Raw genomic sequence first — 27356 nt, forward strand, 5'->3', positions numbered from 1 at the left:
TTTTATAAAAAAAAGTTTGAAAAATTGAATTGAAAAGTCATACTGAAATGGAAAATCAGAATGTTCAGTTTCAAAATGCTTGAAATGGAATGTTTTGACATGGTTTTTATTCCAATTTTCCCTTTGAAATGAATTTTTGCCAAAGGGGATATTTCTGCATGTTTCGCTTTCAACAAACTGGAATATTTTTCCTTCAAAAATTTTGTTGGAAGATTTCCAACCAGCTCCAGTTAACATACAACACTTTTGAAAATGTACCCCATTTAATATTAAGGAAAAGGATATTGCCCTGGAGCAGTGTGTTCTCTGCTAAAGGACTTCTACTCAGGCTGGGCCTTGTGGCAGATTAGGGAGAAGAAAGTTCCCTAAAGCACATTTGTGAAGTGCATCCTGACATGAAGCATCTGTGCTAGTTATCAGTGGCCCAGATATACTCCTCCTGTTTGGGAATGTAGCGCAAGGGTTTGCAAGGTTAACCAGCTTCCTTGACTGTTATGGAGAGATCCTCCCATATCTTATATAGGCGAGAAAGCGGTTCCTGATGCCTTTTCCCAATTCTCAAGAAAAAGTTCAATGGAGAGCAAGATTTAGCCTAACCCCATGATTTAAGAAAACAGAGCCTCAGCGGAGAACCTATGCTTCTAACAGAGCCCTGAGATTTCCTTTATAGACTAGAATTTGCTAGATATAACTAAAAGCTATCAGAAAACACAGGAAGAAAGACGAGATGCACTGGATAATATGGTTCATAGTTCTGGGAGGAAAAGCTTTTTGCCACAAGATCTAATAGTGCCATTTTACAAAGTGTATTTCCTTATTATTTCTATGCATCTGACATGGCTTTTTAAAAATTTAGAGCTATTTTCATTTTGTATAGTCAATCTATTATATCCAAGCTGGAGATGAGAAGACTGAGGGGAAAATGCAACAAATGGTAATTCAGATTCAAAAGATAACTTAGTGTCAGCCATTTGCCTCACCTTCTGTATTTGCTCAAGCAGCTAAATTGTATTAGGGTTGATACTTACAAAAAAGCAAATTTAATTTAAATGCTCAACTATTCATTGAAAGCAAATTTTAAACTATATATATAATTGTAATATTTGCAAGCGGGGCTATGTTGGTTAGCTCATAAATCATCGAATCAGGGAAGAGAAACACCACTACATAATTTAATTAACTAGACAATACAGCATGAATTTTGAAGTTCATAGATCATGTACTCACAACTAACTCGTCACAGGCCATTAATACAGGTTGAAAACTGTACACCGACAGCTTTGAATAATTCTGAATAAGGAATAAAATGGAGGATTTTGCTTTCCTCTTACAAATACTTTGTAATTTGAAGAAACAACAACTGAAAAATAAATATTTTGTTTAAAATTATTAACTCAGCATAATTGTATCCAAGTTATAGTCTGCTACTTTATATCAAAACACTACTACAGCTGGGTGAATTTTGGGGAAGCTACAAATATTTGTTTACATATTTTAAAGACAAGCATTTTGATACAAGTTTAAATACAGGCATTTGTACAAGTTTGCTGTCTGGAATGTTTATGGAAACAGATTTTTTAGCAAATGTTAGAGAGAATACGTGGAAAGTGAATTTAAAATTCATAAGCAAGATTATTTGCCACAGAAGCCCAATTCTAAGAGTAACAGTGAGCCAGTTAGGGAATAAAACATACCCTACGATAAATCTAATAAAAAACAGCTAACACTTTTAATATTCAAACTTCTGGCAAACAAGTTACTGTACAAATATTGTATTGGTCCCAGAATTATTTGTATAATAATTTCAACTGACAGATACATTCAAGAAAAATCATGATTTGCTTGTGGTTAATTTGTGAACAGAAAAATAGTTGAAAGTCTTGCCATTTAATAAGTTATTCACTATTAATTCTTTTCCATGCTTTAACAATAAAAACAGAGGTCAGATGGAAAAAAAAACTTGTTCTTATATAACTAGACATAATGCATTAAACAATTAGCCTGATCAACATGCACCTCAGAAAATTAGGCAAACACAAAATCAAAGGTCAAGTATGTCTATGTCTGAAGTGCAAATAATTTCTCCTAGACGTAGCATGAAGGTGTTTCTTGAAGCATGCTGTTAGATATATAAAACATTTCTGTTACATTTCAACTTAATTGGCAATTGAGACGCGACCCATCCAATTATGAGGAGTACACATGCAAATGTTGAAATCCAAGGAGATTTCTTTAACACAGTACATTCCTTTAGTCTAGTCACAGGTAAGGACATTGCCATATGAAGCAGCAAGGTGACTAGGGCCAAAAATTAGTCCCAAGCAATTAACAAATATTATCTTTTCCATTATTTACACTGAGAAAGGACTAGCTCCTCTTCTCAAGAAGATTATTGCTCTCCCTACAATATGCAAATGAAATCTCATGTCTGCATTCTTGAACAGATGTCATGCCTCTCAAAGGGTACTTGCAAAGGCACAAAAGCCACAAAAGATGAACTTTTTTCTCGGGGGGGGAGGGGAAGTTACAAAAGGGGTGAGCAAGGTTTCTGAAAAGGGGAATAGGACTTCAGATGCTTTTAGTCACTAATGGAAATTCTCTGAATCAAAAGCTCTTAACCAGTGGGAAATGGAAAAGATGTGTGTCATTTTTCCCTACATGAAATGACAGTAATCAGCATAACATTTCCAAGACTATGCATAGAACAGAAAGAATAAAACAGCCTCTTAATCTTCCATTTTCTCTCACTCCCCAACTGTTAATAAATGAGGTTTAGTTCATGTAAAAAGGAAAATTAGTATAGAAAATAAATGAAATTTAATTAGCGAAAGAAATGTGACTAAAAATCACATGTCAAAGCGTATTCAGCTATGTTAGGTACTATTCCATACATCGCTGAAACCCCAGGTTTCATTTCATATTAAACAACAGTACTCAGAGCTAATATGTGACTGTGCTCACACAACACATGGTACATAACACAACAGTGAAATTGACATACTAAATCCTTCTTAAAACATGGTTGTTCTTTCAGACAGCAAGGCTCAAAAACAAACGGCAAGAGAAAAGAAAACTACTTAACATTGGAATGCAATGGGTACAAGTGTCTTTTTCAACAAGGAACTGCAAGAGGGCCCAGTACCAAGAGCATATTAATTGACAGGCTAGTTATGTTTTTTGGCCAAATTTTCTCACCAAGGTGTATAAAGCAAAACAGATATTTTAACTACATCTACTGTCAATTGCTAATTCTGTTCCCCACTCTGCCATACACAAAAATATAATTAAGTGACATGTCTCCTATTCTACCCATATAGTTTGTCACTTGCCTAACATGAGCCACAATACACAATACAATCGTCTCTGGCTCCTAAAAGCAGCATGCCATCACTGCATTCTTTATAAACATTTCAGGAGAAAATGAGGATACCATTTCCATTTTTAATTATTTTTCTTTGAGGAAACATTATATAATCCTAAAAACATATCCTAGAGGTAATGATTTTCTTACTATATCTTTATCCTGAGAAGGTCATTAATACAGTGAAAGGCCACCTCCATCCCTAGACAATATCATATAAGTATCTTTTTTGTCATTAGAGAAACATCCCATCTATCTAAGTAAATTATTACAAAGACGTTCAGGAAACTTTTCATTAGATATACATTTATCATGGATAAAGAACATTCAGGATTTCCATCAAACAGTGTCTGTACTGTACTTACCTTCCTGTCTGGCCAATTATACTTTGCAAATATTGTATCATATGTGTCGACAGCACCATCAGTGATCAGCATTATGGCTTGACTGCAAATACTCCCTTGTCCTGTGTGATTGAACTGTGAAAGGATACAGTCATTTAAGTAACAGATTTAAGTGAGCAGATCCTATACAGAAGCTCTACTGAGCCCTGAAGTAGGTTAAAGAAATCTTCACATAATTTTTGTAATCTTTTATTATATATGTATTCATCTATTGTACTATACTTTGGTGTTTGTATAATAAAAGAGGTACCATTTATTATTGTGTATCCAGACTGGTATAAACAGTAGCACAAACTCAGATAAATTAAGTCATTTCCCCAAGGTCACACAGGAAGTCAGTGCCTGAGCCAGTATTAGAACTCATATCTTGAGTGTGAATCCAGTACACACTTGGGGGAGAGCCCACAACCAAGAAAATGGGAGATCAGTGTCAACAAAAAGGTGAAATGGACTCAGTGCAAATAAAGAAGTGATCTGATCGTGAATTTTGCAAAACCGGAAGAGAGAGGCTGGAGGAAATGAACGCTTCAACACTGGAAGGAGAGAAACAACAACAACAATATGGAGAAAGAAATGACCATGCACAGACTTGCCGGACAACCAAAAGCTTTATTCCAAGGAGGAAACGGAATATTCCTTTCCTTTATTCCATTTATGCAAATAGTAACTGAAAGCCCAAAAAGGGAAATTAGTGGTGATGAACCACATGCAAATATATTGGTAGATGCAATGATACAGGATAAACATCAGCCACAAATGGAAGAAATATAGAGGACAATTATGAGTGAAACAACATCTGAAGAAAGTACTGGAAATAGGAATGATTTGTTGATTGAACATATAGAAGACATTGAGCACTGGCCAATGTTACCAAGTACGAAGACCAGCAAAGACTGTAGGATATAGTACAAGCACTGGATGAAGCTCTCAAGGAAGCTGTAAGACCAAAACATGTTAATTAGTTGAATGATATAATTTATGCTACAGCAACAGTAGCAGCTCAACAGTTTCACATCAAGGCAGTTGAGGATTTGAACCACTGGAAAACTCCCTATATTCAAGAACCCGCATGAAAATAAAGGTTAAACCAAAAGATTAAGCTTTTACTTCAGGATATCAGCCTACTGAATGAATTTTAATATATAATTCGACAAGAAAACAGAAGTGAATGGCCCTGGAGATGAAATATGAGCTGAATGAAAGATGTGAGAGTTGTGAAGGAACAATGCAAATACAAACCGATCACTGAGTCAAAGGTGTGGAATATATTCAGCACAAAGCTGTCAGTATCAAGAGAACAGACTCTTCACAAGATAACCTAAGAGATTCTTTAATCATGCATCTGACGAAGTGGGTATTCACCCACGAAAGCTCATGCTCCAAAACGTCTGTTAGTCTATAAGGTGCCACAGGACTCTTTGCTGCTTTTAATCAGATCGACATTAAAAGCAGAATAGGAAAAAACAGAGAGCCAATAAATAATGTGGAAGAATATTAGTGCTCATGGAAGGAAATCTGGTCTGAGGACATACAATCTGCTGTCTGATTTGTTGTATTAAAAAAGTGAGAGAAAAAATTAAAAGCCACACAACGGAGGAATACATAGGAATGTCAACAACAGAAGTCGATGAGGTACTGAGAAGAATGAAAAATCATGGTTCTAATTCAGATAGGGTGCATGGAGTCTGCCTGAAATGCCTAACAACTCTCCATGATTATTTCCTTGAACACTTAATAAATGTTTGAGAATGGAGTCCAAGAGGATGACAGGGAGAATCATCCATATATTAAAAAAAATAAATAAAATTAAATTTTAAAAAAGGAAGGAGGCCACCGTGATCCTAATCACAAGTTTACCAACTATGTGGAAAGTTCTTATGGCAATTCTGGATAGTATTAGCAAGAAATGGATGCTGCTTCCTGAACAAAAAGCTGAACAGTTCACACAAAAGGCACAAAGACCACCTCAGGCTGAAGAGGACAAGACATGGACAGGATGTATATCCAACTACGTGATGGAGTAATAGATCATCTGGTTGCAGTAACAAGCAATGGCCAAGTGTGCATCCCAGCCCAGAAAGCACAGAAGAAAAGAGAAAGCAAATCGCGAAAGAAAGACTCAAAAGATTTATATAGAAACCAATGAAGGGATAGTGGTGGTGAAGGACAGTACCCCTTAGTGATAGAGGATTAACAAATTCATGGCTTATAGAAGGATATCTCTAAAGAGAATCAGAAAGCCTCACTATGAGAGCACAAGAGCAGTCATCCAGGTTTAATTATGACTGAAACAAAATTGATCAACAGAACTCCTCCCCAAACTGCAGAATGTGTTCCAAAAAGGAAGAGATGGTGGAGCATGTGCTGAGCCTCTGCAGGAGCCTGGCTGGGAGAGAATATATGAACAGACACAACGAGGTTGCCAAGTGTCTGCACTGGAGCCTCTGTGGCAAGTTCTCATTTAAATGAACCCTGTGGAATTATAACCACTGATTTGCAAGTGCTCGAGAGAATGAAGAGGTTAAGATTTTATGGGAACTGCCAAGTTTCACAGACTGAATGCTGCAGGCAAACAGGCTGGACATAGTTGTTACAGAAAAGACGACAGACAAGATCATGTTAATTGATATTGAGATAGCAGCAGCAAAAAAATCATAAAGGATAGGGAAGTATGAAGAACTCTGCCATAAAGTGGAATGATTATGGAAAATTAGAACATAGACAAACCCAATGATTATTGGAGCACTTAGCATGATCCCTAAGAGTGTGAATGAGCTGCTCAAGAACATGCTGGGAGCACAAGACATTATGGACAGTGACCTCCAGAAGACAATGTTAGTAGGCACTGTGAGAATTTTAAGGAAAGCCAAAGGAGAACGAGAGCATTGGAACATTTAAAATGCAGAAATTCTACAGAGAGTTCAAAAGAACTCCTGACTACACAAACCTATGGAGTCGCTTCATGGTCAGGATTTACTGGTGACTCAGGGGGTACATTTTAGACAATAGCTTTCTCCTTTTTATGCTTAAAGATCACGCACGCTGTGAAGGCTATTTGTTTAAAAACTCAAACATCCTGATGATCTAATACTGAGGGATAACAAACAACAATAAATAAATTTGCTGATCTTCAAAAACATTCTTCACTTCAACAAGGGAACACATATATCATGATAGCAGTCCATCGGTGAGATCTGGAGACACAATTACTGGAAGGCAGTCTTGAGTGTCACCCACTACTAAAGCTTCATGATGTTAGATATTCAGAATTGTACAGTCACCCAAAATACATACATATTCCCAGCACAGGATAAAGAAGCAGTCATTCTTGCCGTCTGCTCTAGCACAACACAGAGTTAGTATCAAACACACTACACAATCTCTGAATGAACTGGTCTCACAGACACTTCAGTCAATATTCAAAAGTGATTCTGAATATAAGAGCATAAGAATGGTCCTACTGGGTCAGACCAAAGGTCCATCTAGTCCAGTATCCTGTCTTGTGGCAGTGGCCAGTGCCAGGTGCCCCGGAGGGAATGAACAGAGCAAGTAATCATCAAATGATCCATCCCTGTCACTCATTCACAGCTTCTGGCAAACAGAGGCTAGGGACACCATTTCTGCCCATCCTGGCTAATAGCCATTGATGGACCTAGCCTCCATGAATTTATCTAGTTCTTTTTTGAACCCTGTTATGGTCTTGGCCTTCACAACATCCTCTGGCAAGGAGTTCCACAGGTTGACAGTGCATTGTGTGAAGAAATACTTTCTTTTGCTTGTTTTAAACCTGCTGCCTATTAATTTCATTTGGTGACCCCTAGTTTTTGTGTTATGAGAAGTAGTAAACAACACTTCCTTATCTACTTTCTCTACACCAGTCATGATTTTATAGACCTCAATCATATCTCCCCTTAGCCATCTCTTTTCCAAACTGAAAAGTCCCAGTCTCATTAATCATTCCTCATACGGAAGCCATTCCATACCCCTAATCATTTTTGTTGCCCTTTGCTGAAACTTTTCCAATTCCAATTTATATACATATTTTGAGATGGGGCAACCACATTTGCACACAGTATTCAAGATGTGGGTGTACCATGGATTTATATAGAGGCAACATAATATTTTCTGTCCTATTATCTTTCTCTTTTTTAATTATTCCCAGCATTCCGTTCGCTTTTTTGACTGCTGCTGCACATTGAGTGGATGTTTTCAGAGAACTATCCACAGTGACTCCAAGATCTCTTTCTTGAGTGGTAACAGCTAATTCAGACCCCATCATTTTATGTGTGTAGTTGGGATTATGATTTCCAACGTGCATTACTTCGCATTTATCAACATTAAATTTAATCTGCCATTTTGCTGCCCAGTCATCCAGTTTTGAGAGATCCTTTTGTAGCTCTTTGCAGTCTGCCTGGGTCTTAACGATCTTTAGTAATTTTGTATCATCAGTATATTTTGCCACCTTTTTCCAGATCATTTATGAATATGTTGAATAAGACAGGTCCCAGAACAGACCCCTGGAGGACACCACTATTTACTTCCCTCCATTCTGAGAACTGACCATTTATACTTAACCCTTTGTTTCCTATCTTGTAACCAGTTACCAATTCATGAGAGGACCTTACCTCTTATCCTATGACAGCTTACTTTGCTTAAGAGCCTTTGGTGGGACCTCATCAAAGGCTTTCTGAAAAACTAAGTACACTAGATCCACTGGATCCCGTTGGTCCACATGCTTGTTGACCCCCTCAAAGAATTCTAGTAGATTGGTAAGGCATGATTTCCCCTTTACTAAAACCATGTTGACTCTTCAACAAACTATGCTCTGCTATATGTATGATAATATTGTTTTTTATTACAGTTTCAACCAATTTGCCTGGTACTGAAGTCAGGCCTATAATTACCGGGATCAACTCTGGAGCCCTTTTTAAAAAACGGCGTCACATTACCTATCCTCCAGTCATCTGGTACAGAAGCTGATTTAAATGATAGGTTACAGACTACAGTTAGTAGTTCTGCAATTTCACATTTGAGTTCCTTCAGAACTCTTCGGTGAATACCATATGATCCTGATGACTTATTGCTGTTTATCAATTTGTTCCAACACAGATATAATTATCTTTCTTAAATTGCATTTTCCCCAAATGAATCTCCAATATCCTTTCCTCTACACTCAAAGAAAGGATACATTGGGTTTCCAGCAGAAAGCTTCTGAAGGCTTTGTCTAATCTTGAGGTTAGCCTACTTGTGTTTTAGTGATGAAATTTCTTTTCCCATCAGATGTTTACAGATGACTTGTTTGTAAGTAGATCTACTGATGAAGTAATAGAGCCGGAGACACTGAGAAAATGGAATGTCTCTGTTTGGAAATCTTTCTATTTACTTCAGCAGGTTTTGGATCGTGACCAAGATCCCTGAGGCACTGAAATTAAATCATAGTTCTTCCAAAATTACTGTGGTTCATCTTGTGGTTCAGACCTTCTGTAATTGCAATTTTAAGTCTCTGACTTGTGCTACTTTTCCAATCCCATCCAGTCTATGAGTAAGAAAGGTGGCATTCCTTTCATTATGATGTCCTTAGATCTAACATTTTCCCATATCCAGAAAATTACTTTAGCAAAAGGAGGATTCTTCACATGGACTACTCTTTTTAAATTATCCTAGTTAAATTACGGAAAAAAGGGGCAAAGTATGTTAGAATATCTAAAGAATGGTGAATGGTGGAGGTGGGATGTCTTCATATATTTATTTTTAAACATTACTATTCTTTGTCTATGTCCACATTATTCTACATGGTACTCTACTGTTTGAATATTTTGAAGAATGTGATTAAATTCAAATGCTTTGATGAGTAATAGCTCCTCATATTTGTCTAGAACTTTATTTTTATTGAATAGCAAGAGTGATGAAAGTGTTTTCCATAATAATAACAATGACAAGAGCCTTATGATGAACTACAATTAACTCAGTGATTCATCAGTTAGCAGTGAAAATTTCAATGCATCCTGACATTTAGAGCATTTGGTTGTGATTAAGTCTTTGAAATGTCACAGAATCTTATTTAATTGGCTATGATTTTTTTTTTAAAAATGTAATCACTGCAAAGATTGCATTCATCACCAAAAGAGATAATTGCAGTTGTCACATGATATTGTAGGTGCTGCTAACTACTGTACCAAGCACATTGGTATTCTTGCAGCAACTAATGAATACTGCATAAATCAATGGTTGGAAAAAACTTGGGAGTGGATTTAAATGTGCTTTTCAAATACATTAGTATCAACAACTTCAACTTTAAAGACATTAGCATTAACAAACTAAGCAAATACTGAAACTGAAATGTAGGTAATTGCGAGACAAAATGAGCTGAGTTTAATTACTGTAACCTCTGAACCATCCTAAAAACCCAGCCAGAATCTCAATAGCTGATTTGTGTGATAAATAGCTTTTCTATGAGTGAGACACTCCAACTAACCTGTAATGTACAAGAACAGATTTCTACCGCTTAAAGATCACATACTGTAGATGAAGTGGAAAATAGTTTAAAGTCCCCTTCTAAGGGAGATTAAGTAGCATTCTTCTGGACAAAGCTGTTTAAAAGCACACTTGTAAGAGAGTATATGCGTGTATATGTATACAGAAGACATAATTCTATGTTCATAGAATCATAGAAGATTAGGGTTGGAAGAGACCTCAGGAGGTCATCTAGTTCAACCTGCTCAAAGAAGGACCAACCCCAACTAAATCATGTTATACATTTGTAAAGTAAAAATATATGAAGCTATTACCTGCATTTTTATACTATAAATGGAGGAAAACAGCACTCTATGCTGGTAAGGTCTGAAAGTACATGTAGTATGTTCCATCACTGCCTTCTCAATGATTCTCACTCATCATGGTTATAGCTCAGTGGGACAGGATTTCACTTAATTCTCTCTGCTATCTATTTATGTAACTAGGTTTTTAAGTAGGCTTTAAGTATGTTTTTAAGTAGGCACTCAGTGCCGTATTATCTAAGTGCCTTACACATATGAATACAAACACCTAAGAGCTCAGGTTTTCTTGATCACTGGCATCAATATTTTTTCCAATGTGTATGGATTTGGAGGGCTAATTTAGGATGTGTTTTGTGCATAGGATAGCTGATATTTACTGTGGCACATCAGGTTTCTGATATTAAATTCTGTGTCCACATTGGGGCTTTTAATAAACTCTACAAACAGGCTAGAGTTGCTCATTACTTCATGTAGCTTCTCCTATAGCCATGTCTGGCATGTTCTGTATCAGAGAATTAGTCCCATACTGATTAGATGGACATGCGTGCAGTGGAATATATTTGCTTCAGCTTTCCACCATTGGATATACTTTTGTCTAATAGATTAAAGGGCCCTCTACTGCTCCCTATGAAGTATTTATAAACCATGATCAACTCATTTCTTACAGGCTCTTTCCATAATCTACTGAATTAAACTTCTTAAAATCATTCACTTTAAGGCATATTTTCTGACAAATTTGAAAATATTCTCACAAACTGAATTTTGAATTCATAACCATGAGTATTCACATTTGCTTTCTTAGCAAGTGTTGCTCATGTAGGGAAAATGTTAAGTGGCTTTTACTAAATCACTTATCTAATTAACACCACCCAGATAGAAGGAAGGTGGGAGTAGACCTCAGACACAAAGAACTCAGGCTGGGACAGATGGTTCCTTGCGGAAGACTCACTAGGAATAGACTAGCTTCTAGGAGAAGTTTCAGAGTGGGGTTTCATGTAGTATCATTTTGAAATAACCTTGTTGTTAAGAAACTAGCTCTAGGCATTACCGTTGTTCCTGGGTAAAAGGATAACTGGGCCGTGGTACTAGGTCCCAGTGATCCTTGGATGCTGGTATTTCACCTTAGAGCAGCCTTCCCTAACAATCAGCTCCCTGCCAGCCCCCGGACTTCAGACAATAAAAGGTGGCACATAGTCACCTTTCCTTTACCCGTCGAGTTCAGGTTACACTGGTTTTGCCTTGCGTAATTGCATTGGGTACTCATGCCTTCCTTGATAGGCTGTACTACAGTTTTGTGATACGGTAATTTACAATTTTTCAAGTGCTCATCCATATGGGCATCTTGATGAAAGAGGTAATTGCTTATAATTAGTTGCAGAAAGAGATGAGCCCATTCCCCTAGGAGAAGCTTTGGCCTGACTGTTGCACTGAAGGAAGTTGCAATCCCATGTGTTGGCCTGGCATTTGCACTTGCACTATGGGGTAATCATGATTATAGGGTTCCCCATACACAAGCCTTAAATCTATGTTTATTTCAATAAAAGTTGCAACCAATGGCTTTAAACCTAAAATAACTGTCAAGGTTATAATTGGTGCAATTAAAAATAAACATTCGGCAGACACCCTTTGTCTTTCATTCTCACTCATTTCCCCTCCGCCTTTCTTTTTATTTGCTTGTTCTTTCTAAAAGAAATTGTCAGAGAAGCACACAGTCAATAGAATCGAAATAAGCGTAGAGTTGTTCTCTGTTGGAAAAATAAAGCATGATAATGTATTTCAGATTTGCCAAAAATTACTAAGAAAGGATCTTTGTGAACTATACTACATGAAAGCACAATACAATAATCACTCATTCTGATATTTACCTTGTGTGGGAAACATCTCCGGCAAAGATAATGGGCCTGATTTTAATAAAAATATTCCTTTCTATTCTGTAAGAGATATTCTTTCAAAGAACGCAACATGATTTTTTATGGCAGTGGTGGTAAAGGAAAACTAATTGAGCTGTACTGGGTTGTCTCCATTATGATGTTCAGACTGAAATGACTGTGTTCCTGTACATAGACATTATTCACAGGAATGTTATCAGAAATCAAAAGCTGACCTCATGTTTTGGCCGATAAATAAGAGAAATATTATTATACCTCTGAACTGTTTCCAAATGGTCTATGTCTAGACAGAAATCAAGAGAATTTTGCATTTCTCTCTCTATGAATATGGGAAGACAGAAACGTTAAGTTATAAAAACTCTTCAGATAGTTACTTTTGTACATAGCTGTCTAAAACATAGTAATCTTTGTGCTAAAAGTAAAAGCAATGACAATCATTTGCTCATTTATAACTGTGTATGTTCCTAAAATGTTTGTCAAATATAGAGAATAATACAATGACATTAATTCACTAATGATCTGGAGGATGGCATGGACTGCACTCTGAGCAAGTTTGCAGATGACATTAAACTGGGAGGAATGGTATATACGCTGGAGGGTAGGGATAGGATACAGAGAGACCTAGACAAATTAGAGGATTGGGCCAAAAGAAATCTGATGAGGTCCAACAAGGACAAGTGCAGAGTCCTGCACTTAGGATGGAAGAATCCCATTCTCTTACAGACTAGGGACCGAATGGCTAGGAAGCAGTTCAGCAGAAAAGGACCTAGGGGTTACAGTGGACGAGAAACTGAATATGAGTCGACAGTGTGCCCTTGTTGCCAAGAAGGCTAACAGCTTTTGGGCTGCATAAGTAGGGGCATTGCCAGCAGATCGAAGGACATGATCATGATCATTCCTCTCTATTCGACATTGGTGAGGTCTCATCTGGAGTACTGTGTCCAAGAAGGATGTGGAAAAATTGGAAAGAGTCCAGCAGAGGGCAACAAAAATGATTAGGGGGCTGGAGCACATGACTTATGAGGAGAGGCTGAGGGAACTGGATTGTTTAGTCTGCAGAAGAGAAGAATGAGAGGGAATTTGATAGCTGCTTTCAACTACCTGAAAGGGGGTTCCAAAGAGAATGGATCTAGGCTGTTCTCAGCGGTACCAGATGACAAAATGAAAGTTTATTTTCAGTAATTAACTAGAGAGGGGGAGCATCAATGCAAATGCTTAAAGAAAGGTGCAAACTTACATCACTGAGAATGTTGAAAGCTTCATTTAAAGCTATATCCAGCATTCCAATTCCTTTTGCAAAAAGTTTGTTGAGGTGTTCCCTGAAGTGCTGAAACATGAAAAAAACAGCTTGTAAAGGCAATAATCTAACAAATTCAATATACATGTTAATATATTTTATAGAGGTCATTGACTGATGATGTATGGCTATTTTAATACACCTATATAACATTAATGATAAAATAAAGATTAAAGTAAATCTGGGATAAAGGGAACAATTTTGTTACTTATCTATTCAATTGTTTTTCTCATACATATTCAAATCACAATCCTGAATTGCTGGACAGCCAGCTGCCAACACTGAGACAGTTCTCAACAATTTATAACACCCAATTCCCAGCCTGTTTAGGCAGAGGGAGCTTCAACATATTCCCAGTAGATGTTCCAACAAAAATAATGAAAGCAAGAAAAAAAATCTAATAGGATCTGTCTATCCTCAATAAGAACAAATATTAGCAATAATTTTAGGAAGGGAGTAAAGGGTATAGTGGATTGGATATATCTGTGACGGAGGATAGACATGTTTTTTTATTTGATATTCTCAGATCTGTTAGCCAAATACAAACAGGAGTGTTATTACACAAGAGAAATTAGAAGTCCAAGATTAATGCACAAGTTAGAAACTTGTGTTATTAATCTGATTTGTGTAACTTGATGTCTGGATAGGATTTCAATAAAAAGCTACGTTGTAAAAGAAGCAGGAAAATTGTCCAGTTCTCAAGCTACTTTCAGTCCATCAAACCTGGCACAGATTGAAATTAGCAAGTAACAGAGAATAACAGAGGGAAAGGAGAATTAGGAAAGGATGCTTATGAGTTGAAGGTGGCTTGTGCAAGCTCACAAAGGCCCCATGTTAACGGAGCCAGATTCTGGGCTCCAAGAAGGAGAATTTTAGCTTTCTTTCCATTTCATTTGTTTTAAAAGAAAGTCTCCAGAATTTAAAACATAAAAGTACATAATTCAATCACTTTCTGGAACTGTCAAAATTCTGTCCCCTTTCATGAATATTACATTTGGCAATAGCAGAATACCACCACAAGTGTATAATAATAAGCTCAGAATATGTTCCAGACATACTGGGCATCAAAAATGGTTGGCAATTTTTGAGAGACTGTAAATTACCAGACATGGAATGATCTGATTTTTATAACCAAACAACTAATTCACTCTAAAAACAATGTTTTCATTTCAGGAAATTAAATCTTCTAGGTTTATAATAAAAAGATTGACATTCAAACTGACAAACAGTGTCATGAACCACGTTGCTATAAAAAGAAGTTGTATGTAGTATCACCTAGTACAAGTCACTCTCAAACAATTCTCTATAATGCAAATTTTTTTTGTAAAAGTATATTATAGTTTATTGGAAGTCAGAATACTTTCTATTTTGTTAAACTCTAGTAAATTAGAGGTAAAAAATTTATATCTCAGCTCCAGGCAATTCTGAGGCATATGTTTTTGCCACCAGAATAGGCTGGTTTTCCAAAACAATTAGTGTAGTTTAATGTTCATAGTGACCTTCTAAATGTGGTTCACACAGCTCAATATTTTGAATAGCCAAAAGGCAAAGCCTTGTTTCTCTAAATAAGCAGTGACAGCATAAAACCCAGTACGGCCTAGATAGTGGAATGGTGCTTTTGCCTCCAGAACTAGATAGTTAATTTAAACTAACACCAATAAATATGTGTATAGTAATAATAATGACAATTTTAATGAAATTCTTTCCTACTAGATACATAGATATAAATTAATAATTTGAACCAAGAAAATCAAGAGTTCGGGAGTGGAAGAAGACTAGAGAAGGAAGCCATTTATTGGGAAAAACCTTTACAGTACATTTGGTTTTATGGCATTTCTACAATTAGAAAAAAAGCTAGATAAAGAACTAGATTAACTAGAGCAAGAACTAAACTAAATAAATGGATATCTGATCCAGTAGGGGAACACCTACATTTCTATATGGCCAAGCAACATTTGTCATTGAACGTTTTCAAAACACTTCCTATACAAAGCCAAAACAAACAAAGACGTAATTCTGTTTCTAAAATAAAGAGTTAAAGTGCCGTTGTTTAATACATTTGTATTGCACTGAAATTTTTAAAGTAATAATAAAATGATGTGAATAAAAGACTCAAATATTCAATAAATGCATTGAACTTTTTTATACTGTAACCAAATACAAATTTTAAAATCCTTGGAAATTTAAGCTTCTATTGACAGCAAACTACATTGCCAGCTTTTCAACCACAACCTGTGTGTATTGAGTGTACTGGGATAGGTTGGAACACAAAGATAGTGGTCCCTCAATTCTGGGGCTGATCCTTTGTTCCTAGAATAATTCAGAATACCCTCCTGGGTACTGTCTATAGCCCTGATCCAAAGCCCAGTGAAGTCAAGATTCCAATTAGATTCAATGGATATCACATCCAGTCTAATGTCATGAAAAGGATTACTACAAAAATAAATTTGCTTTTTGGATTGCCTTGAAAAATGGAAAAATTAAACCTAAATTAACATCTTCTGTGAATATTTTTGCTTTGGTGATAAATCCATCTTTTGTCAAAACAATTATTTTGATTAGAAAATTTCAACTAGCTGTAGCAGCCACGCCCTCTCTCACAGACCTGGCAGAGGTGGTGATGAGGTAGCGCACAGCTGTCATAGCTGCTTCTTATGCCCCGGACTGGTGGAATCTCCTGGAAACTGGCAACACCAACTTTCTACAGGAGGGTCAAGGTTCTGACCTTTTATCTTTTAATAAATCAACTGTATTAAAATAAGCAATTAAGTATCCCAACTGAATTTTTGCCCTTGGAAACAGATTACTGTTCCACAAACACTAATTAAACTAACGAAGAACTTCGCTATAAAAGAAGACTTCACAATAGTTTACAAAAGTTCAGAACATTTCAGATTATTTCATGGATACTGTGAAAACTTTTTGACAATGTATGTACACTATCTCATATGAACATACAGTATAAAGAAACAGATTATACAATTTACTGGTAATTGTGAGTAATTTTTAATCTAGAAATTAATCTATAGATCTATCAGATGAACAAATATTTTCTCTCCTCATAGTTAGATATAGATGTGCTGAAAAATATGTTGTTGAAATATGTAAAAATATAATGTTGACATTTGTTTGCTATACAAAACGGTAAAATGTTGACAATGGATTTCATGCACTATGAATTTTAATGAATCCATGTTTTCTCCCTCCAGCCTCATAGTGAGCAGATGCTAGTAGGTGATTCTGCAAAAGGACTGAATTAATTAAGGGTTGTTGTTTTTTAAAAACTATGCTTTGTATTCTCTTTCATTGGTTTTCAATCTGTTCTTTGTTGTTTGAGAATGTCAACAGCACTTCAACACTATGTTTATCCACCCACTAGAAAATTTAGTCAATAACATTTAAATGATTGTTTCTTTAATGCGCAGTGCACATCTTTACCATACTGGGTTTCATGGATACACTGCACTAACTGGAGTTATGCTAAAGGAAGTTAAAAGTCTTTTCAATGGTGGAACAAATAATAGATTTCTCAAGTTGTTAGTCTAAGTGTAGTTGAGGGTGGGTTTGTTTTAAAACAATCAAGATGTATTATTGTGCCTACTGTACTTTATAAAAAGCCAGATTCCAATACTCATAATGACAAGGAGTGATTCTATATTCCATTAGCAGTCCAAATGACTTCAGTGGGATTACTGATGGCATAAGGTATTGTTCAGTGAATCTAGCCCATGATGATTATTGTTTTTAAGGGGAAAAATACAAAGCTCCAGACATTCAGTTTCTCCTTTTTCAGATTTCCAGTCATCCGTAGCTATTCGCTAGACCAAAGCATATTGTAACTCATGGTTTTGCAACTCCTTTCATTAGTAAAGGAATACTACAGGCATTACATTTTCAAAAAAGCATCTAATTTTGGATGTGAGAATGCCAGCATTTCAACTTAGCATACCTCTGCTTGGGTTTTTGTACATTATATAAACACCAATCAGTAGCCACATCAGGAAGTGTGTATATATATATATACACATACACACACCAGCAGGAGTGCTGCACATGTAAACAATACTTTGTACCTACATCATATTTTTCAACCAATTTCAGTGCATTCCAAAAAAGCAAGCTTGACAGCTGCCTGAAAGTCACATAAGTATGACACTAAACTGATTTTACAGTTGAGGGTCCGTGTGTTTAAAGACACCAACTTGAAAAAACAGTATATGACCATGAAACTAGGCTTTATTATAATGCACGTGCACAAGGGAGTAGAATTAAGGTGGCACTGGCAACTGTAAATCTAGCATTCCCTAACTTGCAATTGCTTTACTTTGTAACCTAAATCATTTTCTTTTACCATAAAAGAAAGTTATCATAATTTTTTAATGTAATTTCCTAGTCTACAGTATAGATGTCTACCACTTGAGCTACAGGACTAAACTCCATTAGGTGTCAGCAGAAATAGCCCACTACTGTCGAGGAAAAACGGGCCACTGGTGCCATATGGTACGTGCAGGGGAGAGAAATCAGGGAGGACCAATCCAGGCTCTCTCTCGCTCCCCCTCCCCACATCAGAGGTGAGGCACTTCTTACTCATACACGGCCCTCAGAATGAAAAACTGGCTGCTGGGGGCATGTGCTGGGTCTAAGGAGCAGTGTGATCGGGATGGGAGGGGAGGAGACATCTGTGGATTGAAAACGGGCTCTCTTCCAAATTTCAGAGAGTTGCTGCAAATTACAAGATGTTACAGCTTCTCAAAAAAGGTTGCAAAAATATTTTATAATATCAGCAAACACCACATTTTTAAATTAGAAGCATGATTGCAAGTTTATAGTCTCCCTTTAAATGACTTATTCAAAGTCAGAGAGAATCCAAAATAGAATCTTGGGTTCCCTTGCATTAAAAAGCCTTTGCATCTTCTTATTTTTACGTATGATGTTCTTTTGATAGTAAGTAGCATTAGAAATCAGTGAAAATTTCTCTCTCACCTATCTGTCCATCTACCTCAGGATGTTTTTTAGTACCTATCATCATAGGATTGAAGCTCTTGCACAGTAATATGAGAGCGTTAGACATTGAATGGGATATCTGTGCAGATGTACAACTGTGTACACAAACATTTGTGTGTAATTATAAACCTAATTTCCATGTGCAATTACCACTATGTGCAATGTCTACTAGCAGACTCAGATACCTAATTTGCATGCAGAACCTTGGTAATTCTGAATGCAAATTAGTCACACAATTATGACAATCAGGCCTTGATGTCTGATTACAAAATTATAGGTGAATAATATATACAAGGGAAGTTGTGACTTCATTACAATAAGTGGATGTGGATGCATTCAGCTGAGGATCTATCCATGTCTCAATTTAGAGCTAGATGGAAAAATTGAGGGTGAAAAGAGGAATTTCAGAAAAATTGAATAGTGAAATTCAGCACTGGACAGAGGGGCAGGACAAGAACTGTGCATCACTCAAGGAGGCCTTCCTGAACCTCTGCACAGATCAGACTGTTTAAAAAAAAATACTCTTGGATGTCAAAAATCTTATTTCATGAAAAAATTCCAACCAGCAGACCCAGCAATGATATATGGTTGGCAAACAAGATTTTATACAGGCTAATCAAGCTGTGGCCAGTGAATCTCTTGGCTTCATACCAGCCTCCATGTCAGAAAGAAATCAAGAAAATAATTTGCTCATCTTAAAGTCAGAGGAAATGTTCTTGTCTCAAGTCTAAGTACAAAGCATGTGTCTAAAGAATAATGGGCAGTATAGGGCACACTGCAACTATTGTTTTCAGAAGGATAATACAATAAGGAAAGGGGGTTCCCCTATGCTGATGCAGGAAAAGTCACATTTCTGATTAAAATTATGGTACCCCAATAACAGGTTTGGATTATCCCAGTAGGTGGATGGGGGTTACTTACAGAAAGCTTTTCCAATTGTCTCAATATCCTACACTAGGGACCCAGTACACGTCCTACAGAAAACTAATAATCACTATTGCTGAATGAGTCAGCAACAGATTAAACAGGAGGATCCAATTGGGCAGAGCATGGGAAGCCTTTTCAGATTATTTCTCATGCCTGAATTTTGAGTCTCTCCTTTGGGAAGTTACTGAAAAAGTTTCTGTGTGAATCTGATTTATAAACCATTTTTTTCTAGCCCACTAGGAGCTCAATCACTGATTCTACAGACCCCAGCCTATATTTGGTTGAAAGAGTCTACTTAGATTTTGTAAAAGCAGCAAGGAATCCTGTGGCACCTTATAGACTAACAGACGTTTTGGAGCATGAGCTTTCGTGAGTGAATACCCACTTCTTCAGATGCATGCATCTGAAGAAGTGGGTATTCACTCACGAAAGCTCATGCTCCAAAACGTCTGTTAGTCTATAAGGTGCCACAGGATTCTTTGCTGCTTTTACAGATCCAGACTAACACGGCTACCCCTCTGATACTTAGATTTTGTTGTCTAGGGGTTGCAGGGTAAGGATCTCTTGGATAATGAGCTATCAAGTCAGCTTTCTGTCACTTTTCTTCTCGCCCTTTCAATTTTGATTTACTATGTTTTAATCATTTAAAATAATTAAATTGAACATTTTTATTTATCACCTTCCTCGAATATTCGGTGATCAAGCACTTTTTGATCTGTTTTGTCCTTTAATAGCATTAGATGGACGCCTGTGGGTGAGAGTGAATGGGTCCTAAAAGGAGGCGAAGAGCTTGTACATTTTAACAGCTGTAGGGGGGACAGAGTAAAGGTATGTCTGTTGGGGCGCTTATTGGTGCACTGCTGAAAGATGGCAGGGTTCAGTTTGCATAGGCAACTGTAACAGTGCATTTCCTGGTTTACGGCCATGAGTTTTCCTAAGCTCAATGCTCTGCAAGGAGAAGACATGCCACCAAAAACCTTAACTCTGCATTAATTTAGTCTTTTTGTCATTGAATTCCCTAGATAGTTGGATGTTTTTTTTTTTAAACAGGAAAATGTATGTTGTTGGTAGGAGTTATTTAGGCAGGTGTGCGTATGTCCAGCAATTACTATAGTGAGCCAGAATCCCCCCGCCCCACACACACACACCAGCTGCCTCCCACCAGCTCTGCTTTTGTACATCTCCCTAGCCATGCCCCAGACCCATTCAACATGTCCCCCGTCCAACCTGGGCCCTCCACACTACCATACCTAGGGCTCCCCACCACAAGCAGGGAATGCCCTTGAAGTCTTCACTCCTTGGTATACAAACATTTCTATTTTCCTTAATTCCCCCCATCACCACCACCAAATAACCCAAATCACACCCAGTGTCTGGAGCAAAGGATAACTATGTTACAAGGGAATAATGCTGTCGTGCAGGAAGGCTGGGGTATAGGGTAGTTGTGGTGCACTAGCAGGGTTGGGAAGTATTACAGGGTTGGGGTGTATTGACACACCTGGGGCTGCAGGGGGTTGGGGTGCAAGGAATTTAGGTTGAATTGGCAGAGCTGGGGTGCAGGAGGCTGGGAGACAACATTGGGGTGTAATGGCAGAGCTATGGGTACAGAAAGGTTAGAGTGCAAGGTGGCTGGAATGCACTGGCAGAGTTGTGGAGTGGACAGAGATTGGGGTGCACCGCCAAAGATTTGGGGTGCACAGGAGTTGGGATGCACTGGCAAAGCGAGGGAGTAGGAGGTTGGGGTGCACTGACAAACCTAGGGGCATAGTGAGGATGGAATATTCTGGCAGAGCTGTGAAGTGCACAGGTGTTGGGGTTCATGGCAGAGCTGAGGCTGCAGGGGATAGGGTACTGAGTGCCCTGGCAGAGCTGTGGAATGCAGGCAGGTTGGGTGCATTGGCAGAACTGGGTGTATGTGTGTGCCATGTCTCTTCACCTAATCCCCCAACCTCTCTCACCTCCCCTACTATCCACCCCATTCATCCCCCTTCCATAACCTCCCTCTCCTCACTGCAGCGTCAGTCCCCCACACCCCTATTCCCCCACTCCTCCACCCCCTAGTGCCCTTCTCCTCTCAGGAAGCACCTCCCCATCTATTCTCCCCCCCCCAAGATTTGATTACATTCCCCCACACCCCAAAAAATGGCCACCCGTAACTCACAAATTGTAACAACCTCAAACCACTTTGTCCTAAACTTCTTTTGTCTTGGGTGGAGATTATGAAGGGTGAATTCACAGAAATCGACAGACCAGTGATTCATCCAGTCATTAGTACTTATTAGTTTAACAATACAAGGCAACTGGAGAAAACTGGTTTGGGGTCCCCTGTACCTAGAGGCAAATACCTCCAAACTTGCATCACTAATGCTACCCAGCATCATCACCAACCACACTAAATTTCAAAGCAATTTGATTAACTGTTCAGATTTCAGAGCCTCTACAAGAGTCGCGTGTAAAGCATATAAAATGGGAGGAACGGTAACCCTTTAGCCACTTTTCTGTATTGGCACATGCAGTGTAAAAATGTACATTTTCTTAAATACCATTCTCAGTTTGGGTCCCCCAAAGATTTTGAGTGCCATGAACTACCTTGGATAAAATTCAACAGATTGAGACCATTTTGACCCATAGCTCACTGATAGTTTCATCTCAAGCACTGGGCAAAATACCAGATACACAAACACATCTAGAAACTCTATTTTAAAATGGTTGTTTTTTTCTGGGCATATAAAAAAAACATTTTGTTAAAAAATTCCAATCAGCTCTCACTATCGGTCATATGTTTGATTCCCTTTATTTGAGGTTACATGCAACAGGGAAGAACAGGACCCTTTTTATTCTATCATTTACTATGGGCTAGACAGTGATACCTTTATTTACATTGATTTCAATGGGACTACATAAAAAGTAAGTTACTACTCAGCATGAGTAAGGGTACCCAAACCTTAAAGGTTTTTTGTGCTGGTTCACAAGACCATTGTTTCACATCAGAACATATGAATCAGTGGACACTGCCCTGCCCACTGAGTCCACAGGTGAAAATAGTGGATCACAGCTGAGTTTTGCAGTGGAGCTTGTGCAACTACACTAGCTGGCATTTTGCTCCTATCTGTGCATCTATCAGATGCTCTATAAATTTCATATCATCTGGAAACATTTATAGGGAAATCTCTTCAATCCATATATAGTGCCTATAAAGGAAGAATGTATATTGCGATATTGTAACTTTAAATCTGGAGTTACATTAAATCAGATTGTCATCTCATTCCTATGGGGTAGGTAAATTGCAATATGGAATTTCTCAAAGAAGAAAAAACCTCTTGGCCCAAGAAAACAGGTATTAAAATATGCAATCCCACATGTTTGTAATTTTGTGGAGAAAGTGCAGATGGTGACAGAATAGTGTCTGAACTATTTCCCACTTCTTTTTCACTTGTATATGGCAAATTGATATATTTCAAGGTAGCAGCTGTTTAATGCCAAAGCCAAATTATAAATTATCTTGGTACTATGCAAATTTTAAATATATTTGATATTATTACACCGCATTTAGGTACAAAGACTCATTTCAACCTGTTTTTACGTCACCTGTAGCAACAATTACAGGTTTGACCCTGGTGATAAATTAGACATAAATCCAATTTTGCACATTATGGAAAGTATACATTCTGAATCCAATGATTATACCTCTCTCTTAATATCTGTACTTAACTTCTGAAAATGAATACAGCTCAGCACAAGAGGTTTAAGGGAAACACTTTCAATATGACTAAAGGACAGAATTTAGAAATGTAGGTTAAGCTAGCTAGCTATTACATTTAGTTACTTCATCTCAGTTTTTGCTGTATCACTCGTAAGTTGTGAACATTCCAAAACTAAATCATACACTGTGAACCCTCAAAGTACTTAAAAATCAAAGCAGGAATACTAGACAACAAACTTTTCAAGATCCCTGGCTCCTACTCATGCCTTTCACATGTGGTGTATCTCACACAGCACACTAAGTGCCTCAACCAGTGCCATAACAAGAGCGAGGCGAGTGAGGCACTAGCCTCAGATACGCAAAGCAGAGGGGCGCAGCTCTACTGCGATCAGCGGGAGCTCTACCGCCGCCACTTCTTCGGCAGCAATTTGGCGGCAGGTCCTCGAGTTCCTCTCGGAGGGAAGGACCTGCTGCCGAATTGCCGCCACCTCATTCATTCATTCTTCGGCAGCAATTCGGCGGTGGGTCCCCAAGCCCCTCTCGGAGGGAAGGACCCACCGCCGAATTGCTGCCGAAGAATGAATGAAGCAGCGGCAGCAATTCGGCAGCAGGTTCTTCCCTCCAAGAGGGACTCGGGGACCCACCGCCGAATTGCTGCAGAAGAGCCTGGAGCCGGCCCTTGCCTCAGGCACAAAAATTCCTTGTTACGGCTCTGGCCCCAACAATAAACTATGTGGGTGCAATGAAACAATCACTATGCTCTTGAATGAACTCGCACAGAAAGTTGAGAAAAAAACAAAAACATCTTATCACCCATGGGCAAACACTTTTCACAAAGCGATCAACTCCAAATCTGATCGCTCAGTCCTCATCCTCAAATGAAACCTTCAAAAGACAAGCCTGGAAACTTAAGTCTATAATTCTGTGTGACAGACCCAGGCCAGTGGGGTACAGGAGTCTGGTAGAGGGCAAATATACTGGTCACTGGATGAGTAGCTTTCTGTCCCGAGTGACCAGAGCAGGGGCTGCACTAAAGTAATCAGGAACCTGCTAGAATCAATTAAGGCAGACAGGCTGATTAGATCACCTGCAGCCAATCAAGGCAGGCTAATCAAGGCACCTGGGTTTAAAAAGGAGCTCACTCCAGTCAGGAGGGGGTGGGAGCCAGAGGAGAGGAAGTGCGTGTGAGGAGCTGGGACCAAGAGGCACAAGGAGCTGAGAGTGAGAGGGTGTGCTGCTGGAGGACTAAGGAGTACAAGCGTTATCAGATACCAGGAGGAAGGTCCTGTGGTGAGGATAAAGAGGAGGCCATGGGGAAGTAGCCCAGGGAGTTGTAGCTATTATGCAGCTGTTACAGGAGGCACTATAAACAGCTGCAATTCACAGGGCCCTGGGCTGGAACCCAGGTTCCCCCCAAACCTCCCAACTCCTGATCAGACACAGGAGTTGACGACCCAGGCTGTGGGGAAGATCACTGAGGTGAGCAAATCTGCCAATAAGCGCAGGACCCACCAAGGTAGAGGAGGAACTTTGTCACACTCTGCTAGACATCAAAAATAAAGGATTTAATAAAGACACTGGGTTTATGGCTCATTACAACAATCTGCAATCCACTGTACCTCTTTATTCTACAACTGTTAACTGACACTTCACTTTGAATGGTCTCTTGCAACATGAATTAACTCTTTACCTGTTCCTCCCTTGCATTTAGCTGTGACACACTGAATATCTTTCCCAGACCTGAACAAGAGCTCCGTGTAAACTCAAAAGCTTATCAACAGATGCTGGTCCAATAAAAAAAAATTGCCTCTTTAGTATCCTGGGACCCATCTGGTTACAACACTAGTGCAGTCAGACTTTGGTAGATCATCTTGGATTGAGATGCCTGCTCTGTGCCTTAATACAGTACCTGGCATGTGCATAAACAACATTTCACATATTTTACATTTCACTGTCCTATCCGAAATAGTAAGTAAGTTCATAAAATTTCTGATTTGATTCAAACATGTTTTTCAAAGCAACAGTGCTTTCATCAACTGTACAGTACACAATCAGAAATCAAAGGTGCAGTTAGGTCAATATAGCCAGACATATAGCTGTGTGCAAATTAATTTCTGCAAAAATATTTCATTAAAATCCATATAATTTCTAAATATGCCATACCATGGTTTCTTCCTTGGGATTTAATGTTAGAGGTATTTCTTTTATTTAGTCAGATTTTTACAGCCAGGTCTGGACTATATTCCTTTTCTACCCCTGTAGCAGGCCAAGAACACACTGTGATTTTGCTGGTTCCACACTTTATTCAGAGGGAAAGTCCTGGTTAGAATACTGGGAACGTGAAAATCGAATCTCTGCTCATTGCCTACTTCTGTCCGCTCACTCCCTGACAATAAAAATTCTTTAACAACTTTCAATAATATTTAGCTAATAGTTTAAGACAATTTAAAAATCAAGACTACAACTCACTGAACATACAAAACACTGAGTAAATGTATGTCCCCCATCACTCTAGTATATGCAGAAAACATTTATGGATGAATGTTGCTCAACAGGAAACTGCCTAGTTTACTATGGGGTGTATATAAGGTAATTTACCCTAGCCAACTGTTGACTCCAGCGAGGGCAGGTATTTATAGCAGGGAAGGCAGCGCAGTGCAGGTACTACCAGAACAGACCTTGATTAAGTACTCAGCTTGCTAGACAGCTCTGAAACCTGCACTTTGCTGTTTTTCTGCTCCTGCTACTCTCAGTAGCTGGATTCAAGCCCGTTCACAGATCTGCTGTGTAGACATACCCAAAGACTATGACTTATAAAGAGAATTTTAAAGGCATGATTTATGTCTCTGTCATAGTCTATGTCAGTTATCATGCTGAAAACATTACTAATAAATTAATTACTAATAAATCAAATACAACTTTGAATTTAAGAACAAAGTAAATGAGATGAGAAGTCAGTGGGGTCAAAGGATAACTCAGCCCGTTCTCCCCCTTCGTTCTGACTGCTCTCCCTAACCATGAATGCACCTGGGAATCAGGAACCACCATGACAATAATCAGGGGAGAGGTAGGACTGAACAGAACTCAGACTTTGGCCTCCTCTTTATCCTCACCACAGGACCTTCCTCCTGGTGTCTGATAACGCTTGTAACTCTAACTCTGAATTCCCCTGGCTTGTAATACTTGTTTTAGGGATAACTACAACCTCACTAAAAATGTGTACCCTATATCACTGGTGTATATATACTCAATCTTAACAGCAGGTTAAGATTTTTTTTTTAATCTGGCAATTTATATTAGGTTTGTGGTCCTACTCCCCTTTAAGTCCATAAAAACTTGACAGTGCCTTAAATAGGAGCAAGACCAAGCACCAAATTGAACAGAAGAAATTCAGGGCCAAACCCACAAATATATACCCACAAGCAGGTCCATCAGCTTTAATTCTGACTCATACATTTAATTAGATGTTTCATTTCTGAGCTGAAAAGTAGTCATTAACTCACGCTTATCTGTAACAATGTTATTAACACTTATATAAATCATCAGGCCTTGGAATCTTGGAGGTCAAAGAACCAGAATCTCTTGTGCCATTTGAGAGAAAAAGCATAATGTAAATCAAAAAGCAGAAATTCAAGTGCGAGAGAAGGGTGGTTCACTTAAGTACTTTGGGCTAAACCCTGCCACTATCTGCAGGAGTGAAGGGTCCTGCACACCTTAGAACTGGGCCAGTTCTGCCATGAGGAGCAGGGCACTGAAAGCTTGTGTAGGACATTAAGACCTCTTGGGCACCATGGCACGCAGTGCTATGGAGATTCCTTGCAAACCACCACAGACAAAGAGGAAAATGGCCAGTGCATATGTGATTTTATGATTTCACAGATCATTCACACACACACACATCCCCAACAGAGGGACAGCACACTAGCTGCATGGGTTACAGCAGCCCTAATACTGTAGTAGCAATGGTGGCCAAGAAGTAAATCCTTCACTCCAAT

General features: G+C 38.4%; 1 protein-coding gene across 1 annotated transcript in view; it reads right to left on the reverse strand.

Moving 5' to 3' along the window:
* CACNA2D3 (calcium voltage-gated channel auxiliary subunit alpha2delta 3) overlaps window positions 1–27356 on the reverse strand; it is a 689427-nt gene that overhangs the window by 340129 nt on the left and 321942 nt on the right. The window contains exons 9-10 of the mRNA XM_050959084.1: window positions 13668–13757; window positions 3727–3840 (exon numbers count right to left, since the gene is read on the reverse strand). Coding sequence (XP_050815041.1) covers window positions 3727–3840; window positions 13668–13757 — 204 coding nt within the window. The remainder of the gene's footprint in view (window positions 1–3726; window positions 3841–13667; window positions 13758–27356) is intronic.

This window comes from Gopherus flavomarginatus, chromosome 6 (assembly GCF_025201925.1).
Source record: "Gopherus flavomarginatus isolate rGopFla2 chromosome 6, rGopFla2.mat.asm, whole genome shotgun sequence".
Lineage (NCBI taxonomy): Eukaryota > Metazoa > Chordata > Testudines > Testudinidae > Gopherus > Gopherus flavomarginatus.